Raw genomic sequence first — 16859 nt, 5'->3', positions numbered from 1 at the left:
CTGTGCATGCAGGCCTCTTGTCGTTCTTATTTATTTTTTGCACTTTTTCCCATGAGGTAACCCGATATAATCTCGCAGAGGAGCTCTCAAGAACGTCTGTCGAGAGAAAGAGGTAATTAGCAATGGGGCAGGCATGCATGCAAACAGTGACAGTGCTGGCTGGCTGCCAGCTGGCAGAAAAAGGCTAAACACAAACGAGCACCAACCTCCCATAGCTTGTTGCCAGCAAAATAGCAATGCAGTCTTGACACGCATAACCGCCAGTGACCTTCATCATATATAGAGAGGAGATAGCTCCCCGGGTCTCTCACAGAAGTTCTTAGATCGTCCATAGATTGAGCATTTCACCAGGTCATTTGCAAGACTTTTGAGATCGATGCACCCGAGGAAGACAAACTGCATACCAGCATTGTATATAGTACTAAGCGGGTCACAGCGATTGTTCGACTCTCACATGCGATATTTTCGTTCAGTGATAGCACCGAATCAGCCGTATCATAAACTTTCTAGCAAATTAAACCCGTCCATCAGCTCCCGGCCTTGTCTAGCAGCCCCATGAGCAGTTAACCACTATTGTCACGTATTTCGCCCGGACTTTGTGTGCTAAAACCTACACATGATGAAGAACATTAGCCATGAAGCCGGATTTTCCGTTATTGTGAGTGAAAAGCTACCACTTGGCCACTTTCTAACTATTCAGACATGTACAGAGTAAGAGCTGGAGAGTGAGTATGGACGTCCATCCGTTAGCTGGTCAGATACATCAATCAAACTATACTAACCTTCGAACCTCAAACAGGCAGCATTTTGATAAATTCGTAAAACCCGATTTAGAGCAAATCATCGCCGAGTTTTGAAGCGAGTGGCTTCTGTCTTAAATACGGATCCTGTTGAACTATATACGTATTGGCAAATACCTCATCAACTGGTACTTATTATAGTACCCACCTTTTGCATCGTGAAGTAACGCGACAACTAATAAGTAACTACCGACCTAGTTCCCGAAGCCCACCCGACACAGTGGAGCAGAAAACTTGCTTGCGATCACTTAATTATGCTGCCGTCGAGAACAGATTTTCCCTGGAGTTTTGCATTACGTCGAAAACGCTTTTCGGTTTGAGGCTTCGAGCAATTCCGCAAGCTCCAAGCCATCCATTGGATTTCTGAAAGGTGGCGAGCCATCAGAATACGCCGCGACCAAGCCTGTTGGACGAGGATTACCTGGCGCTTTGCAAGAAAATCAAGTTGGAGATGGCTATAAAGGTGAATACTTTCTTGATAACAACCTACCCAGAAGTTCGCGGACATTGGCCGTGAACAAGCTGTTACACTCGGGTCAGGAGATCGTCTCAATCCCGGCAAGCTATGTAGCTACCCTGACAGTAAACCCGACTGCGTGGCCAAAGAGTCAAGATGCGAATGTGACCAGGGACGAGCGGTCGTGAGTTCCGCTGGCGGTGTTGGAGCGAGAACCACGGGCAATCAGCCGGTAGATGGTGTCGGCTCTACAGGGATCCACAAGAAGGCTTCTATCTGGGCATCAGTGGATACCTACCTGGTACTTAGGCCATGAGCTCGGAGTATAGAGTACCTAGAGTATTTGTACTTGGAGCACAGCCGGATAGAGCATCGGGAGTTGTACGCTCTTTGCCGCCTGTCTTGTCCGATACTTTGATTGAGGACGGGCACAGCGAGGCGGCCATGTGACATCGGGCGGAAGCACTGCCGGCTTACCCTCACTGTGAGAAATGAATTAGGAGCTAACACAGGAACAGTAAAAAGAGCCCTCGTTAAGGGATCAACGATACGTGGATTGGTGCAGTGCGTCATGCGCGATAGAAGGCCTCGCAGAGCATCCGCTCAGTGCCTACCTATTGTGAGAGTGAACCGACTCTACTTCCTGTTTCCATTTGTCCGTGACTGCGACTTGAAGTTGAAATACTAATACAGCAACAACACGATCCTGGCACATGGTCGGTGCCAGCCTGCCACCCTGGCTAGAGCCCTAGCTCGACAGCCAACAGGTGCCGATTGCAAGTGCTGTGCAGTCGTGGTATAAAGCTCTGTAAGAGCAGGGCGCTGACTGAGATAAGGCGCCGACGGCCACTCAAAGTGCTGGAGATGGCACTGTCTCTCGAGCACTCCGAAATGAGACGTCGTATGGAAAGCCATTACTGACTGTTCACTGGGTATACCGACATGACTGTGCATAGCTGCAACCCGGTGTCTGTCTCCTCAGTTCCCGAATCTGCTGCCGGACTTTTAGCTCGCCTCTCACGACCCACCTGTTGTCCTCCTCCTCTCATCCTCCTCCTACTCCACTAGTTCAGGGCGCGCCAGCCATCCTTCATTCACTCCCACGTCGTTCCGGTATGCCCACCGCCAATAGAATTTCTTGTGTATGCGATGCGGCTTGAGCCCACTCTATCTACTCCGGAGAACCCCTTAGCTCTCTTGGGCGGCTGTTGTTTCCGCAGAAATGGTTAAATATCTGTTGAACGCCGGCCCCAGCTGGTGCTACACAATACAACCATTTTCTACCTTCATCCGGTGCTAGTCTTCATTCTGCAGTCTCTCTCTACCCGCTGCTCAGTCTCAACGATTTTTTTTATGCCCTGGATCAAGTCATTGTTAGAAAACCTCTACGACACATAAGTACCCCGCATACTATTACAAGAAAGCCTATGGCGACGCAGCAACAGACACCTTCCTACTATGACGTTGGTACGTAGTCTTACCATACACTTGTTCCGGCTAAATATCACAACCATTAATAACTCCTTATCAGTCATTGTAGGAGCTGGCCCTGTAGGCTTGATGCTCTCGACATGCCTAGCTCGCTGGGGTTATCGAATAAAGCACATTGATAACCGCCCAGAGCCAACGGCCACAGGCCGCGCTGATGGCATCCAACCCCGGTCTCTCGATTTACTCCGAAATATGGGCCTCAAGTCTGCCATAATGGCACACAAGCCTGCACGTGTCTTTGAAGTCGCGTTTTGGGACCCTTCTGACTCAACATCTGGCATACAGAGGACAGGGACCTGGGCGTCCTGCCCCAACTTCATTGATGCTCGCTACCCATTCACTACCCTATTACACCAGGGTCATATCGAACGAGTCTTTCTTTCGGACCTTGCAAAGAATGGTGTCGAGGTTCAACGCCCATGGACCATTACTGGCTTTCAGTCAGACGAGGCACAAAGCTCAGAATACCCCATCACTGTGCAGCTCAAGCATGTGGATGGCAATGCAAAGGAGCAGATATATGCGAAATATCTCTTCGGGGGTGAAGGATCCAGGTCGTTTATCCGTCAACAGCTAAATATCGGTTTACGCCACAAGGACCCTATTTCACATGTGTGGGGAGTCATGGATGGTGTTGTGCAGACTAACTTTCCTGACATCAAGATGAAATGTACCATTCATAGCCATCATGGATCTATCATGGTCATTCCTCGAGAAGATAATATGGTGCGCTTATATATTCAAATCGCATCGTCCACGGATCCGGACTGGAATTCGCGTAAAACGGCTACAGCAGAGCAAGTCCAGGAATCCGCCAAAAGAATCTTGCAACCTTACTATATTATATGGGAGCGTGTTGAGTGGTACTCTGTGTACCCTATAGGGCAAGGCCTATCCGATCGTTACTCCCTGGACCAGCGTGTTTTTCTTGGTGGCGATGCGTGTCATACTCATAGCCCGAAAGCTGGTCAGGGAATGAATACGGCTTTCCTGGATTCCCAAAACCTGGCGTGGAAAATACATGCCGTGGAAGCTGGCTTCGCCGAGCGTGGTATTCTCAAGACGTACGAATTGGAACGCCGCAGTGTCGCCGAAGCTCTGCTCGATTTCGACAATCGCTACGCTAAGCTCTTTTCGCAGCGACCCCCGGAACAAGGCGACGTCGAGGCAGCGTCCGAATCGCATCCTGCGGATGACATGACTGACAGCGAATTCATCAAGACATTCAAAGAGTCTTGCGAGTTTACGAGTGGCTACGGTGTCTCTTATGGACCTAACGAGCTCAACTGGTCGCCCAAGCATGCGGCACAATCGCCCTTGATTAACCCTGCCGGAACAACACTGGTGACTGGCCGGATCTTCAAGAATTCTGATGTGACGAGAGTTTCGGACGCCAATGTTGTTCACCTGGAGCAAGAAGTGCCGTGGAATGGATCTTTTAGAGTGTTTCTTTTCGCTGGCAACCGTAGCAAAACTGCTACTGCAGTCGCCGACTTTGCTCATTATATGCAGGACAAACGTTCCTTCTACGCCAGCTTTCTACGAGACGACATTGACCAAGTATCACACCATGAGAAGCATAACCCGCATAGCAATTTCTTCACAATCTGCACTATTTTCGCGGCAAAGCGGCACCAGATCGACATCGACGAACAGCTTCCTCCACTTTTGGCACGGTATCGAGATCATGTCTACGCCGATGATCGATGGGATCGTCATTTTCCTAACTCTGATGCCACTGCCCACGCTCGCATGGGACTGAACCCAGATGAGGGAGGTGTAGTCATTGTTCGACCTGATGGTTACGTCGCTATGGTCGTTCGTTTGGTCGAGGGCAGCGGTACTGTAGAAGCGCTAAACGAGTATTTTTCGTCCTTTTGCACGAAGAAGATAGGTGGCTTGACATCTCATCTGTAAGTGCGCCAACTCCATAGACTGCTGAAAACGGGATCTCACGGTTTCTTCTAGTGTGGAAGATGCAACAGCGTCTCGATGTATCGACGCCGGAGGCTGGGGGCTCGTAGATAATGCAGAGATATCAATCTAGATTAATTATCTTCGTGTGATGAGATAAAAGAATTTATGATATGTTTTAAAACGGTTCACACAAGCCTCATAGTGCTGTTAGGATGAGAAAATATAATAGCATCAAATATTACTTAACAACAAGTCGTTGGGAAGAGGTGCACTGAAATCGACGCGAGGTAGTGGTAGCCTGTACAGCCGGTCAGGCAGGTACCCGGCCCTAGATGATGCTTTTGTATTTGATTCCTGCCCCTCATTTCCTCCCATGGGGCAAACATATGACCATTCAAAGAAGTTATTTGGTCACCATGCTTGACTTCTCAGCCATCTCATGATAAAAGTTCTCATGTCTTATATCTAGGTAATTAGCGACGGGTCAGACCAAAATCACTAGTGGCGTATTCTGCCGATATTCAGCCGGCGCATCCTCCACTGTAGCAACGCTGTGGCCCAGCATCGACAAGCTTCACTTCACATCCTCATCAGTTCGCTGCTCAAGAGTCTACCAAATGGCCAAACCCAAATAAAAAGAAGACGCTTAGAGGTAAATGCCCACTGATTTCGTTTTCCGAAAATCCTATTAAAAATTCAGGAGCGATGACATCTTAACCTCCCCGCGCTTAAGTTTGTTGTTTTCTCGGCATGATAGGAAACCTTCGGTCGGCACTCTCCTCCGTAGGGGGTGCCGTCGATAAGCTTTGTAGGTCTATGCATTGTGCCATTACTGTGCCATTGTTAAGCCGTATTCTGATCTCCTAGTTCGTCATGATCACGCTGCTACGCAAACACGGGAGAAGGATCTCGGCGCGAAGCGCCTCAAACTCAGTACAGCATCAGTCAAGAGCAACAGAGATGGCAACGAGCATTTCAAAGCAGAATCATTTGATCAAATCCCAAGTCTGAAACTAGACGTTTTCAGAAAGTCGCACACTGGGGATGTGAGCCTAGCTAGCAACTCGCTGCCTTCGCCGCCGCCTTCACCGAAGAAGCGAGACGTGCGCCAGTCACACAGCAAAGCACGCTGGTTTCTTAGCAAATTTCGGCCTTACTCTCTTCCAAACGAAGCCAGGCCAGGTATCGGCGATGCTTTCGCTGCGACGCGTGGGAGACCTTCAAGCAGAGATGTATTCAAAAGGAAGCGGCGAATCGCTTCACGTCATGCGCCAAAACGGCTCGGAAGGTCACAACTGCCCATGCCCGTAAGATTTTCAGATCCCCAAGGGAAGCCGGAGCGACCAAGTCGAAAACCTATGATCGCAGATGATCTACCAGATATAAAGAAGTTGACGCTGAGGTCGGAGCCAACGATTGCGACGGCAGCGGATGAAAGGTTTGCTGATCAGCTTCTTCCTCCGTTCGAGACATTGAACTATGTCTCTAGCTATCTCAAGACATGCGAAGAAGCTTCAGTAAATCACGATGACCGCATCAATGCCATCCTGGGTGAGAAGGAGCCATGGTCGCTCGAACTCAATACCGCGGTGGAAGAAATCATCCAGGCGCAGCGCAAGACTCAAGAATCCGACGAGAAGATCACGCGCGAGTACATAACAAATATGCAACTATACGAGATTCGTACTCCTCGCCGACCACTGTTGCTCTCCTTATCCGATGAAATGAGCAAGCGAACTATTAGCACCATACATGCGAATCCGGATGCCGTCCTCGCAAAAGCGGCTGACTCAACACCACTACATCGCCATGACTTTTGCAGGGTCATACCAAAGACTGAATGGCTAAATGACGAGATTGTCAATGGCGTTTTGTCCTGGCTGGACCAGGCGGTCAACCATATCGGCGGTGTTGACAACCCAAAGACGCAGACTAGAAAATGTCTGGTTATGACATCGTTCTATTATAAGCAAATAAAGACTACTTGCAAAAATACTCAACGAACGCTCAAGCGAAAGGGGATCACAAAGGAGAATCTACTCGAGGTGAATACGATCCTTTTGCCGATTTGCGAACACTCGCACTGGACATTGATGGTCATAAACCCGTCAAAGAAGACGGTGGCTCACATAGATTCCTTGAATCCGCGAGGGACAAAATCGGTGACAGAACTCGCTCTTATGTGGATGAAGGACGCTCTGGATGAAAAGTTTGTACCCGGAGAGTGGTCGACGATCAAATACGATCATCCTGCGCAGACGAATGGATATGATTGCGGTGTTCATACGATATGTAACGCAATCTGCGTTGCTGTGGGTGTTGATCCTTCTGAGGCATACAAGGCTGTAGAAATGCCTGCTCTACGACTGCAAATGTCGGCGGTGTTGGTGAACGGTGGATTCACTGGAGAACTGGATCTTCTGGGATTCTAGGTCTATGTCTGCATAGCACGGTACGGGGACAATGTATTTGTGTTTCAATTACTTTTTGCTGTTCGGAGTTGATATCCCTTCGCGTTTTATTAAATATTTCTCGACATATAATTAGAAGCTATCGTCTCTGGCCAGTCATCAAACCTTCCGCTGCACCTATGGAGACACCCCATTCGCCGTTGCCTCTACCAGGAGACTTTTGAAAATGGGTAGACAGTATTGCTTGCCAGTTCAGGGATCAAGGGCAGGGCTTTCGGCAGCCATCCCAATCAATCCCGCCGAGCAGAATGGCCTGAGTATCCGCAGGTAGCCGAGCAAGGGGTGTGTACAGACGAGTGTTGGAGAAGGGTTCAATACAAACCCCTGATTGGCGGAAGATATTATGTGCACAAGAGATTTAAGCATTTAAAAGATCGATGCAAGGCGAAACTCAATAGACCTTGGCTGCTTGGCTTCAGCCGGTGGGCTAGTCTCTTAGTGAAGAATAAAACGGAGCAGAAAACTTTTTTTGGTCTCTCGCGTTGATGCCTTGGATGGCAAGATGGTTGCGGCAAGCCGCCAACTAATTTGTGTGTGTGGGCGGGAAGACTTTGACAGCCACTGTGGGTCGTCCCGTCGTTCGGATCCGACTTGTTGGCCCGGTGCTGCCTGGGAACGATACTGTGCTTGGTCATGATGCATTTTCTAGTGCAATAGTGACGGAAGGGGTAGTAGCGAGAAAGCGAATTCAATGCGCGGGAATCGAAGTGAGTAAAAAAACAACATCTTTATCGTGGTATATATGGGGAATTTTGTTAATAAACCAATACGGAGATACCAGATGGAGAGCTTCCACCGATGGATACTCATACGTCCTTTCCTCATCAAGGCTGCTTTGATATCAAACTACAGCACCACGACTTACAAGTACGGCGTGCATATCTCACGGCCCACCGGTTGGAAAGTATGACAGTGAAAGCAATCTGAGATAATGGCAGCTCTTGTCATCTTCAATTCGACGGCACGCTGTTTGACACACACGAATCAATTTCTTATGGTATTAAGTTCACGTTTGACGCCCTTTTTCCGGCTCAATCGTCACCAGAGTCGGATGTGTTGAAACACATCTCTTCCGGTACAGGCCTGTCCGATACATTCCGCGCTTTGATGGCATCTGTCGGCATCGCCTTGGACAAGGATACGGAGGCAAGGTGGATCGCAAAATACCGCGAGGTGTACGCATCAGAAGGGCGGCCACTCATCAAACCATCCTCTAGTGCCCAGGAGTTATAATTCTAACTCTCCGGCAGATGTACAAGCGAAGTGCTAGGCAACGCCATGCTATTTATCGCCTTTTCTAGGCACAGGGCATCGCATATATAAACGACTTCCTCCAGGGTATTCACTATGTAGTCCGGTTTCAACTCCTCGCAAGCTTTCGCGTCGCCATATTCAAACCGACACTAACACGCTTTCGCGCCGATATTTCTCGCGAATTGGACATCTGCCACGGTATCGCCGACTTCCAGCACCTTGCAACTGTCTAGATCTAAGGTGTCATCTAATTTTTCAATTAACGGTCCAAGAATGAGATTGCAGCTTGACGGGTCTGGTTTTCGCGTCGCCCCCGGTGTGTTGTCTCCTACAATAAGCTCTCGCACATTGGAAAAACTTACTTGCTACCTGAGCCTTGACTGCGTGGCTACAAGAAATGCCGCAAGTGCTCTGGATAATGATAGAAAAAGTCATTTAGCAACGCCCTTATTAGCGCGGTAGTTGCCCACTGGTGCAAGATCATTGGAATGTTGTAGCCGAAACGCAGCCAGTCTCCGTAAATTCAGGCTGCATTTTCATGATTCAAGCCAACCTCTGAGTTTTCGTATATCATGACTAGTTTTTTACCGAGTCAGAGTCTCGATAATACTGGGGCTGGCAGCTGCATACTGTGTCGGTCCAGACCGGTGTGGCCGTTTGCGCGGACATTACTGAGAAATTATCCTGAACTTCGTTGGGCCCGTGACTCTTTTTTGGGGTGGTGGCGGCGCCTTTCAGCCCAGAGAGCACCAGTGGCGCCAGTCGCCCCGAAAACAACCTGGCAACCTGGCTTCTCCAACGTATCTTCCTTGCGCTTGCAGGTCAATGGGTTGGGTTTAATTAGCTGGCGAGGTGATGGTGTTCCGATTGTGTACATTGCTATTTTATTCATCCATGCACGGGTACGGAGTACTGAGTAGTCATATTATTCGACTGAGGAAATCCGCCACAATCTTATTTCATGCTGATTCAGTGCCAGGTTCAAATACTCAGTAGTCAGCACGTCAATCAAGCTCTACCTTTCTTGATCTTGAGCCCTGCCACGCCTGCCTATGGATAGTGGGTCTAAGCAAGCTTCCCGTCGCTACCGTCTCTTAAATTATCGGACCGGCTTATTACATACTATAATAGTATACCCTTGCCAGGACTTTTGGTAGGAAAAAGGTTTTTCGCGAGGGCAAGCAATACGGAGAACCATACTCCGCAGAGGCTGTCAAGCAGATCGGATTTCGCATGTTCTTGTTACCATATGCTGACTATCGGCAGCCAGCTGCAACTCCAATCGGGATCAGGACCCATATTGTGAGACCGAGGGCAGGTCAATATCGAAAGCACAAAGGGAACCGATCAGCGGACATTCCATTGGCAGATAAAAGGCTCTACTGCACAGGAGATCAAAAACAGGGAAGCGCATACGCGAGTGTGGTAGCCGATGCAAGTTCCGGGCACCCTGTGCTACAATCGAACCACGAAGTGCCGAGCCCGGAAGGCATGCACACTTGGTCGTTAATTTATTTCCCGGGCTGCAGGATTTCTTTTAGATCGAACCGTACAAAATCTAGGTACTTATAAGCGAATGAGTGCAAGTTGCTGTCGTGACGTATTGATGATGTGACGCTGTTGGCATGAATGCGTTGTTTGTGCACTATGCAGGTAGGGCACTACAAATTCTAGTTATCGTGGGGGGGCGCCAAACAGGCCTCCGTCTGCTTATGCCGCGTAGGCTGTATGGAAAGCCTGGCTGATCTCGGGGCGAAAAATATATATCTACATATTGAAATTCTGTGGACTCATGTGGCAGCGTCGTGACCATCATATTTCCCCGACAGCAATCGTGCTGGCCAGCCCCTATCCGTCTTGATTCGAGTCGCCTGTATCACCCACTAACTAGTCTAGGTATCTAGGTGTGCTTCGTGAAGTTCATCTATCCTCGTTTTGGGGGCAGTAGACCTGCGCTGGCTGGGTGGCTGGGGGTGTGAGAGGGGGTTAGCTTTGTTATGTAGGAATCGGACAATCCATATCAAAGAGGGCCCATCCCGTTGCGCAGACCATGATTCTGTCAGTATTATAAATGACTGACTGGTGTCCGGCTGATTAGATTACTTACTCTGGTACACTATGCTGGAAATGGCGGATCTTGCATGCTTAACCTCCCCCCGGTCTCCACGCCAGGCTGGCAGGTAAGTTGCAGGATGGGCTCATATGCCGTGTCGTGTCCAATTACTCAGTAGATTAGAAACGACTGGTAAACTCGGCCAAGCAAACGGGCCCTCCATCTGGTTACTGAACGGCAGCACCTTTCGTAATAGGAATGGTACCCGAAATGGAGCTCCGCAAATAGTGATGGGTTCGCGCATCCTTCATTCACTGGGGGTGCGAGGGGGAGGACGATGCTTGGATGCGGATGCCTTTCGTAGCACATGGTACTCTGTAGTAGGGTAGCAGGTTGGGTGGAACAACATGGAACGAGTTTGCTGTATCCGGGTCACCTACATCGAACCAAGAGTGGACCGCGAAGGGGAACCAAAAAAAAAAACTCTCCCAAAATAAGGTGAGTGGTGGAAGCAAGGTAGAGGACACCGCCCAATGTGACGCTGGAAGGGGAGAATGTTGGAGTGTCGCAGTCAAGCGGAGACGCAACGAAGCGGAATTCGGCACTACTCGTAAGTACCAGTACTGCTTCAGTGCTCAGCAGTTGTAACACAAAACTTAATCAGTTGCCACTACGCTAAAGCGACCTTGGAAAGCAGCACCGAAGGTCAGGTCGGTGGCCTGGTCAATACATACCAGTGCCCTGATCTGATGAAGGGAAAACTGCCACTTCTCGCCGGCCCCTAATTTAGTTTCTTCAGGGCATCGTAGCGGAAGACAAGACAGAAGTAAAGAGAGTATCCGTATTGCTGCGTGACTGTTGAGTAGCATTCACTAAGTAGATAATATCCCCACAGCCAACTTATATTGCAGCGTAGCAAGTGCAGCGGTGAGCCGATGCCATGATGATGAATGCTGTGTGAAGAATTTTAAAGTATACAGAAGTCCGACGTCTCCTTGGTCTTATGCTGCTTGAGCAGGTGCGCAGCTGACTGAGCGGTTCGAAGATAAAACAAGATACAGGGTCCTTTTAAAGAACGTAGTGCAATAAGAGGTCGTTGTTCGATGTGTATTAGTGCTTGCCTAACTGGCTTCGAGGTAAATCTCACACCGGCCCACGGATCGCCATGGATTCATAACTGCGCTGTATTTAGACTTTGAGCCATCTCGCTGGGGGCATCTTACTGAATGGCTTGAGAAGCCGGGCACTCCTAAAGGGCACAGGATTTTAGTTGCCAACGAAAGTCGTTGTCGTCACCGATTCATTTACATGGTTGCATGAGATTGCTGGTCAAGCTTGAGGTAGCAAACAATTTGGCGACTAGCCAAACAGGCGTTACCTGTCTAGAGTTCTGTATCATTGATGACCGCGCGTCATGCAGTCCCAAGTAGACGGCCTAGAGATGAATGCCCCGGGGATGTATATCATGGAGTCATAGTATCATTCTGGACGTCGTTACACAAATACATCAGTAAACAGCCAGTATCGGTCAGTGAGCAAAGGGCCTCCTATGGGAAAACAATAAGTTAAACGTTCATCGCAATCAATTGCCAGCAAGCAAGCATTCACTTCGGCGGCGGCCGTCGCCAAGGTGCTTGTGGTGGAACTGTTGTGGGCGGGGACCCCGAGGTCCGATATACTGGGTACATACGGCATGACCGACAGTCGTACGAACTCCGCGTCGGGACAACCAACGAAACCAAAGGTAGAAACACCGTTACTGGCATCGAGTTGCGACTGAATAATGGCGCGGGGATATTGAGCTTTCACGAACAACTGCATGTTTCTCGGCAGCGGGCGCGATGGGGGCACGAAAAGTCCCGTCGACGACGGGGCAACTCAAGCAGTATTGGGACAACGAGGAGGACCGACAAAGAACGAACCACTCAGCCACTCTAAGAGATATGGATGGCGTCGTGGGGCCCATCGAAGAAACGGTGGCGCCTCTTGTTTTTTCTTTCGACGTCGTGGAGATACACTCATACTCAGTAAGTATCGGACCAGAGAAGGAACGAGAGAAAAGTTGTCGGCGAGGTATGTAGACGACTCATCGCTAGCCGGTGGTGATGCAAGGGGAGAGAAGAGTTACGTATCTAGCTACCTGGGTAGGCTACCAATACGCGGGCCATGCCAATCCAGGTAGTCGCAGGCAACGTGATTTCTAGTTGTATTCGTATAAGCAGTGGAGGGTTCCTTTTATTGAATTACTGATGGGAACAATGCTATCACTTGGTCAAGTTAAAGAAGCAGGCCGAAATGCGCGAGTCGTCGTCTGAGGAGTCAAAGTCAGAGTCGCAGTCGTCGGTGGCCCTTGTTGGGCAACGTTGGGATACTGGGGACTGGTCAGCATTGCAGCTACCCGCCGCCAGCGATGGCATGTTTGGCGGTGGCGGTGGCGGCGGCGGCGGGCGGGTGTGCAACGCTGGCCCTGACTGCTGGCACTGCGTGCACACCCGCGAAAGAAAATATGAATCTACTTACTGAGTAAGGCAACCCTGATGAGTGGCAAGCGACATGTCAGTTGATGGTGAAATGCACGCCGAGACGGTGTAAGTTTGTACTGAGTAGGTATCAGTAGACCAGCAGGGCCAGCAAGGGATTGAACCTGTGAACCAGGCCCAGTTATGTATGGATAATCCACGGCGTCTATTGTTCTAGAATGCTACTGGTACTATTGAGAACCGAGACGACGTTTCTTGAGACCACCCTGGCGACGGTCGGGTCTATCGAGAGGTACGCTTGTATGCAGCCTTATCTGGATTCCATCGCAGGATTATATTGTTTTTACTGCCCTTTCGTGCTACAACTTGGAGTCGCTGCGCAGTTGGCAAATTTTGTCACTGGAGGGGGGTGGCTTCAGCAGCCATACGACGGGCGTCAGTACCATGTAGCAGCGTTACCGTCTCTCACGCTGTTGAGTGGAAAGTTGGCCTTGAGGGTGATACTTAGACTTGCCTCCCTTGCAAGACATCACGAAAGTACCAGTAATTCTCCCCACTACCAGTAACTTATACGGAGCAGCATGCTGGGTACCAGCTATCCGTACTTACCAGTACTTAGGTTCGCATCCTGACACGTTGTGCAGCGAGGGGTCGCGATGCTGCCGTGACCTGCGACCGGGGCCATCCTAAATTAGAAATTAGGTCTGTGGCCATCTTTCTTCTGTCCAATGTGCGGGGACTAACCAATATTGTGATTCGAGCCTGTACCGGTACGGACAGAGCCATCTGGCATTTGCCACCAGTTGATGAAGCCTGGGATACCCTGTCCTCGTCAGACTGGTACCCACCTTCTGAACGAACAAGCAACCGTACCTGTACTAATAAACAGGCACGGGCTCGAGCTCGGGCTTCGGGCGCGCAACTTCTAGCGTCCTTCTAGCGCCAGGCTGGTGCTTGTTCTGTCTTGGTAGCTTCGGCGTGCCGAATGACCGTGCCCGCCCCCACTTTTCTAGCTTGTTGCAAAACACGAACACCTGCAAAAACAAGTATATGTTAGGAAAAATGGTATATGAATAGAAGCACGGGATAACCTCTCGATAGTAGTTTACAAAAACCACTTAGCTAATATTTCTTCTATTTTTATGATATTTATTTCATAATCACAAACTGATAAAGTGGGAGCGGGCATGGTTAGGTAACTTCATCGCAACGGGTGACCTGTGAGTACCGGACCTACCTAGGACCCGTCCCTTTTTTGCCTAGCCAGAGCAGTCAGGAGCTGTGCCCGTCTTTTGCGACCTGCTCAGATAGGAATAACGGCCGCTCAATACCCATTGCACGGACACAGGCATAGGAGCACAAACAATAAGTAAGTACTTCTTCTGCAAGTCGGCAGGTCGGTTCCTTTCGGGTGACCAGGCTCTGCTTGGGGGGGGGTTTCCAGGCTGCCATGTACGGTATGCCCGACTGTTGATGGTTGTAACCCGAAATGCTCACTGGAATGAATCCCCGTACCTCGACGAGCCACCAATAATTGCACTTTTTCAGGGCTTGGAGTCCTTCTTCTCCCTACCAGTACTAAGTAATACGTGCTCAGTACCTACCAGGAGGCAAGTTTCGGCTGGTGGGAAAACCTTAATCGTCTGCCTGGCCCTTGCTGCCTCCCAACCTCCCTATCACCGACCCGCGCCGCCCACCACCTGCGTCAGAAATATGGGGCCATTGCACAGCCCGACCCCATTCCACATGTGGGCAGCGACTCAGTTTCAAAGCGAAAGGGCCATGACGAAATTCTGGATTCACGAACAGAGAAAACTGCGTGTCGTGTTAGTTTACATGAAGGAGGAAAAATCCAAACCACACAAGGGCGTAGGCTGCCCACATTCAAGCTTGCCGCCCCTTGCCGACCAGCCAGCCAGCCAAATTGTACTCGGAGCTTGCAAGCACCGCCAAGTGTCATGCTGCTAGCTCCTGGCAGCGCCCGCTGTCACTGGGGGTAACAAGCCTCTCGCCATTTGCTGCATGCATCACCCCATGGTTCCATACGGCTCCAGGTTGAGATGATGGAATACCAGGGCAATACTGCGGGCAGGCGACGGGGGTCGCGTGGGTGGTGTGGTGTGACACTGTACTCAGTACGGGCCTGGACAACATCTTAGGCAGTGACTTATTAACTACCTTAATGACTAGGTACCTAAGGTAAGTGGGCATGGTAGGTACTAACATGGCTTGTTTTGCGGGCGTCATCTGGAAAGCACAATAGAAGCCACCGCCGCACCGATGCACTCGTCTAGGACTACCAGTAAGTACGTGAGCAATCCCAGCTAAGTAGACATATCATTCATGCCAGGCCAGGTCTGGCGGTTGGACCGGGCAGCGGATTGGCCAACAGACCGGGCAGCGGTGACCAGGGAGGGCGTTCTAGAAACGACATGGGTTGGCGCAGACAAGGGTTGGCCAGACGTGCGATTCGAGGGCGAGCAGGGTTGGCGGGCCCTGCCTGACAGAGGGACGAACGGGGACACAATGGAGTGATCGAGGGCGCTCTGTTCATAGAGCTGCTGGTCGAGCATTGTGAAAGTCCGCATTGCATTCGGATGTGAATAGGGAGCAAGCAGTTTATCTCCGTCCCCTTGTTCGTAATGAGTCTGTCTTGTCCATTGCTACCGGCACAATCCTCCCACGCACGCCGCTCGTTGTTCTCGCTGCTCGGGAGCCCGTCTGTCAACCGGTACAAGGCAGCTGGCTGGAGACCCGCCTCTTCCAGTAGCTCCATCCACTGGGACCCAACAGCCCAATAACACCTACTAAATACTTACTTAGGTTGCTAGGTAGGCAGGCTGGCAGATGGCAGGTTAGCAGGTAGGTAGATACCTACTTAGTACTTACTACGTACGTTAGTAGGTACTGAGTAAATACTAAGTAGCACCTCAACAAGCAGGCTGGGCAAGAGGAAGAAGGGAGGGGGGCGCTCTCTGTAATGGGTCATGAGAGGGTCCTGCCTGTCGCTCTCCCCGGACTCGCTCAAAACCAGCCCAGACAAGAAAAAAAAAGTTCCGATCACACCCTGTCCCCTCTCTTCTCTATCTTCTACCCAGTACGCCATCTTCGCTGCCGCTTCCACTCGACTTTCGCCCAATGTTCTAAAACCTTGATGGGGTGTGTGCTGGATTGCCTCACCAGACCCCCCCCTCCCCCCCCAACGTCCCACCCGTCTCTCTGGCAAATGGCTACTGAGTAGTCTTCCTTGCCTACTGAGTATGTTACAAAACTACGGTCGCTCCCACATCTCTTCCCAAGTGTTTCCCAATGTTTAACTTTTCCAAGTGGCAGACGACCGCCCTACCTAGCGCTGGAGCAGCGTCACCCCCTGCAGGCCGCCAAAACTAAACATTAAGCCAAACCACACTATTACCACTATTCCAATACCGCCGCCTCCCCGCTTTCACAGTCGCTTGCAATCGAGCCTTTTCAGGTGCTAACTCACACCACGACCTCGCACACCTCAACTCGTCTCTACATTCAAACAACTCGCTTGCCATCGGTGTAGGTCGCTTTTTCTCCGGCTACATTTTCTTCCGTCGCACCCAGTCGATTCTGTTGTCCGACGTCGGCAAGCGACTTGGTCACCCACTCGACTTTCCTAGCCAACATCCGTTACCGGTATTCTGGTCCAGACGTCTCGGTCGCACCGCTTTGTGCACCCCTCCGCCCTCGTTTCTCGCGCCTTGTGTGCTCGCAAACCTAGCGTAAATATTTTCTTCTCTCCGCTTGCCTGTGCAAAACACAAAACGACTCGGCTACGCTCCTCCACGCAATCATCGCGGCCTCTGTTGCCCCCAAGCGAGTTGCTTCTAAGAGCCTCCCTTGGTCTGCTGCAATCACTGGTCCGCTGCCATTCGGATTCACGACCCCTCTGCGGGACCAAAAGTAGAC

At 50.4% G+C, this 16859-nt stretch overlaps 2 protein-coding genes across 2 annotated transcripts; both read left to right on the top strand.

The window, feature by feature from the left end:
* Nucleotides 1–2684: 2684 nt before the first annotated feature.
* Nucleotides 2685–4665, top strand: V2A60_009026 (FAD binding domain-containing protein; the record flags this gene model as incomplete). The annotated part of the gene is made up of 2 exons (XM_083260294.1): nt 2685–2724; nt 2789–4665. The coding sequence occupies 2 exons, from the start codon at nt 2685–2687 to the stop codon at nt 4663–4665; spliced, it is 1917 nt and encodes a 638-aa protein (XP_083116420.1).
* Nucleotides 4666–5966: 1301 nt separating this feature from the next.
* Nucleotides 5967–7097, top strand: V2A60_009025 (uncharacterized protein; the record flags this gene model as incomplete). The annotated part of the gene is made up of 1 exon (XM_083260293.1): nt 5967–7097. One exon carries the CDS (start codon nt 5967–5969, stop codon nt 7095–7097), a length of 1131 nt encoding a protein of 376 aa, XP_083116419.1.
* Between the last annotated feature and the right edge of the window lie 9762 nt (nt 7098–16859).

Source organism: Cordyceps javanica, chromosome 6, assembly GCF_051103115.1.
Source record: "Cordyceps javanica chromosome 6, complete sequence".
Taxonomy (NCBI): Eukaryota; Fungi; Ascomycota; class Sordariomycetes; order Hypocreales; family Cordycipitaceae; genus Cordyceps; species Cordyceps javanica.
The sequence above is the reverse complement of the archived record's forward strand: the minus strand, read 5'-3'. Positions and strand labels throughout refer to the sequence as shown.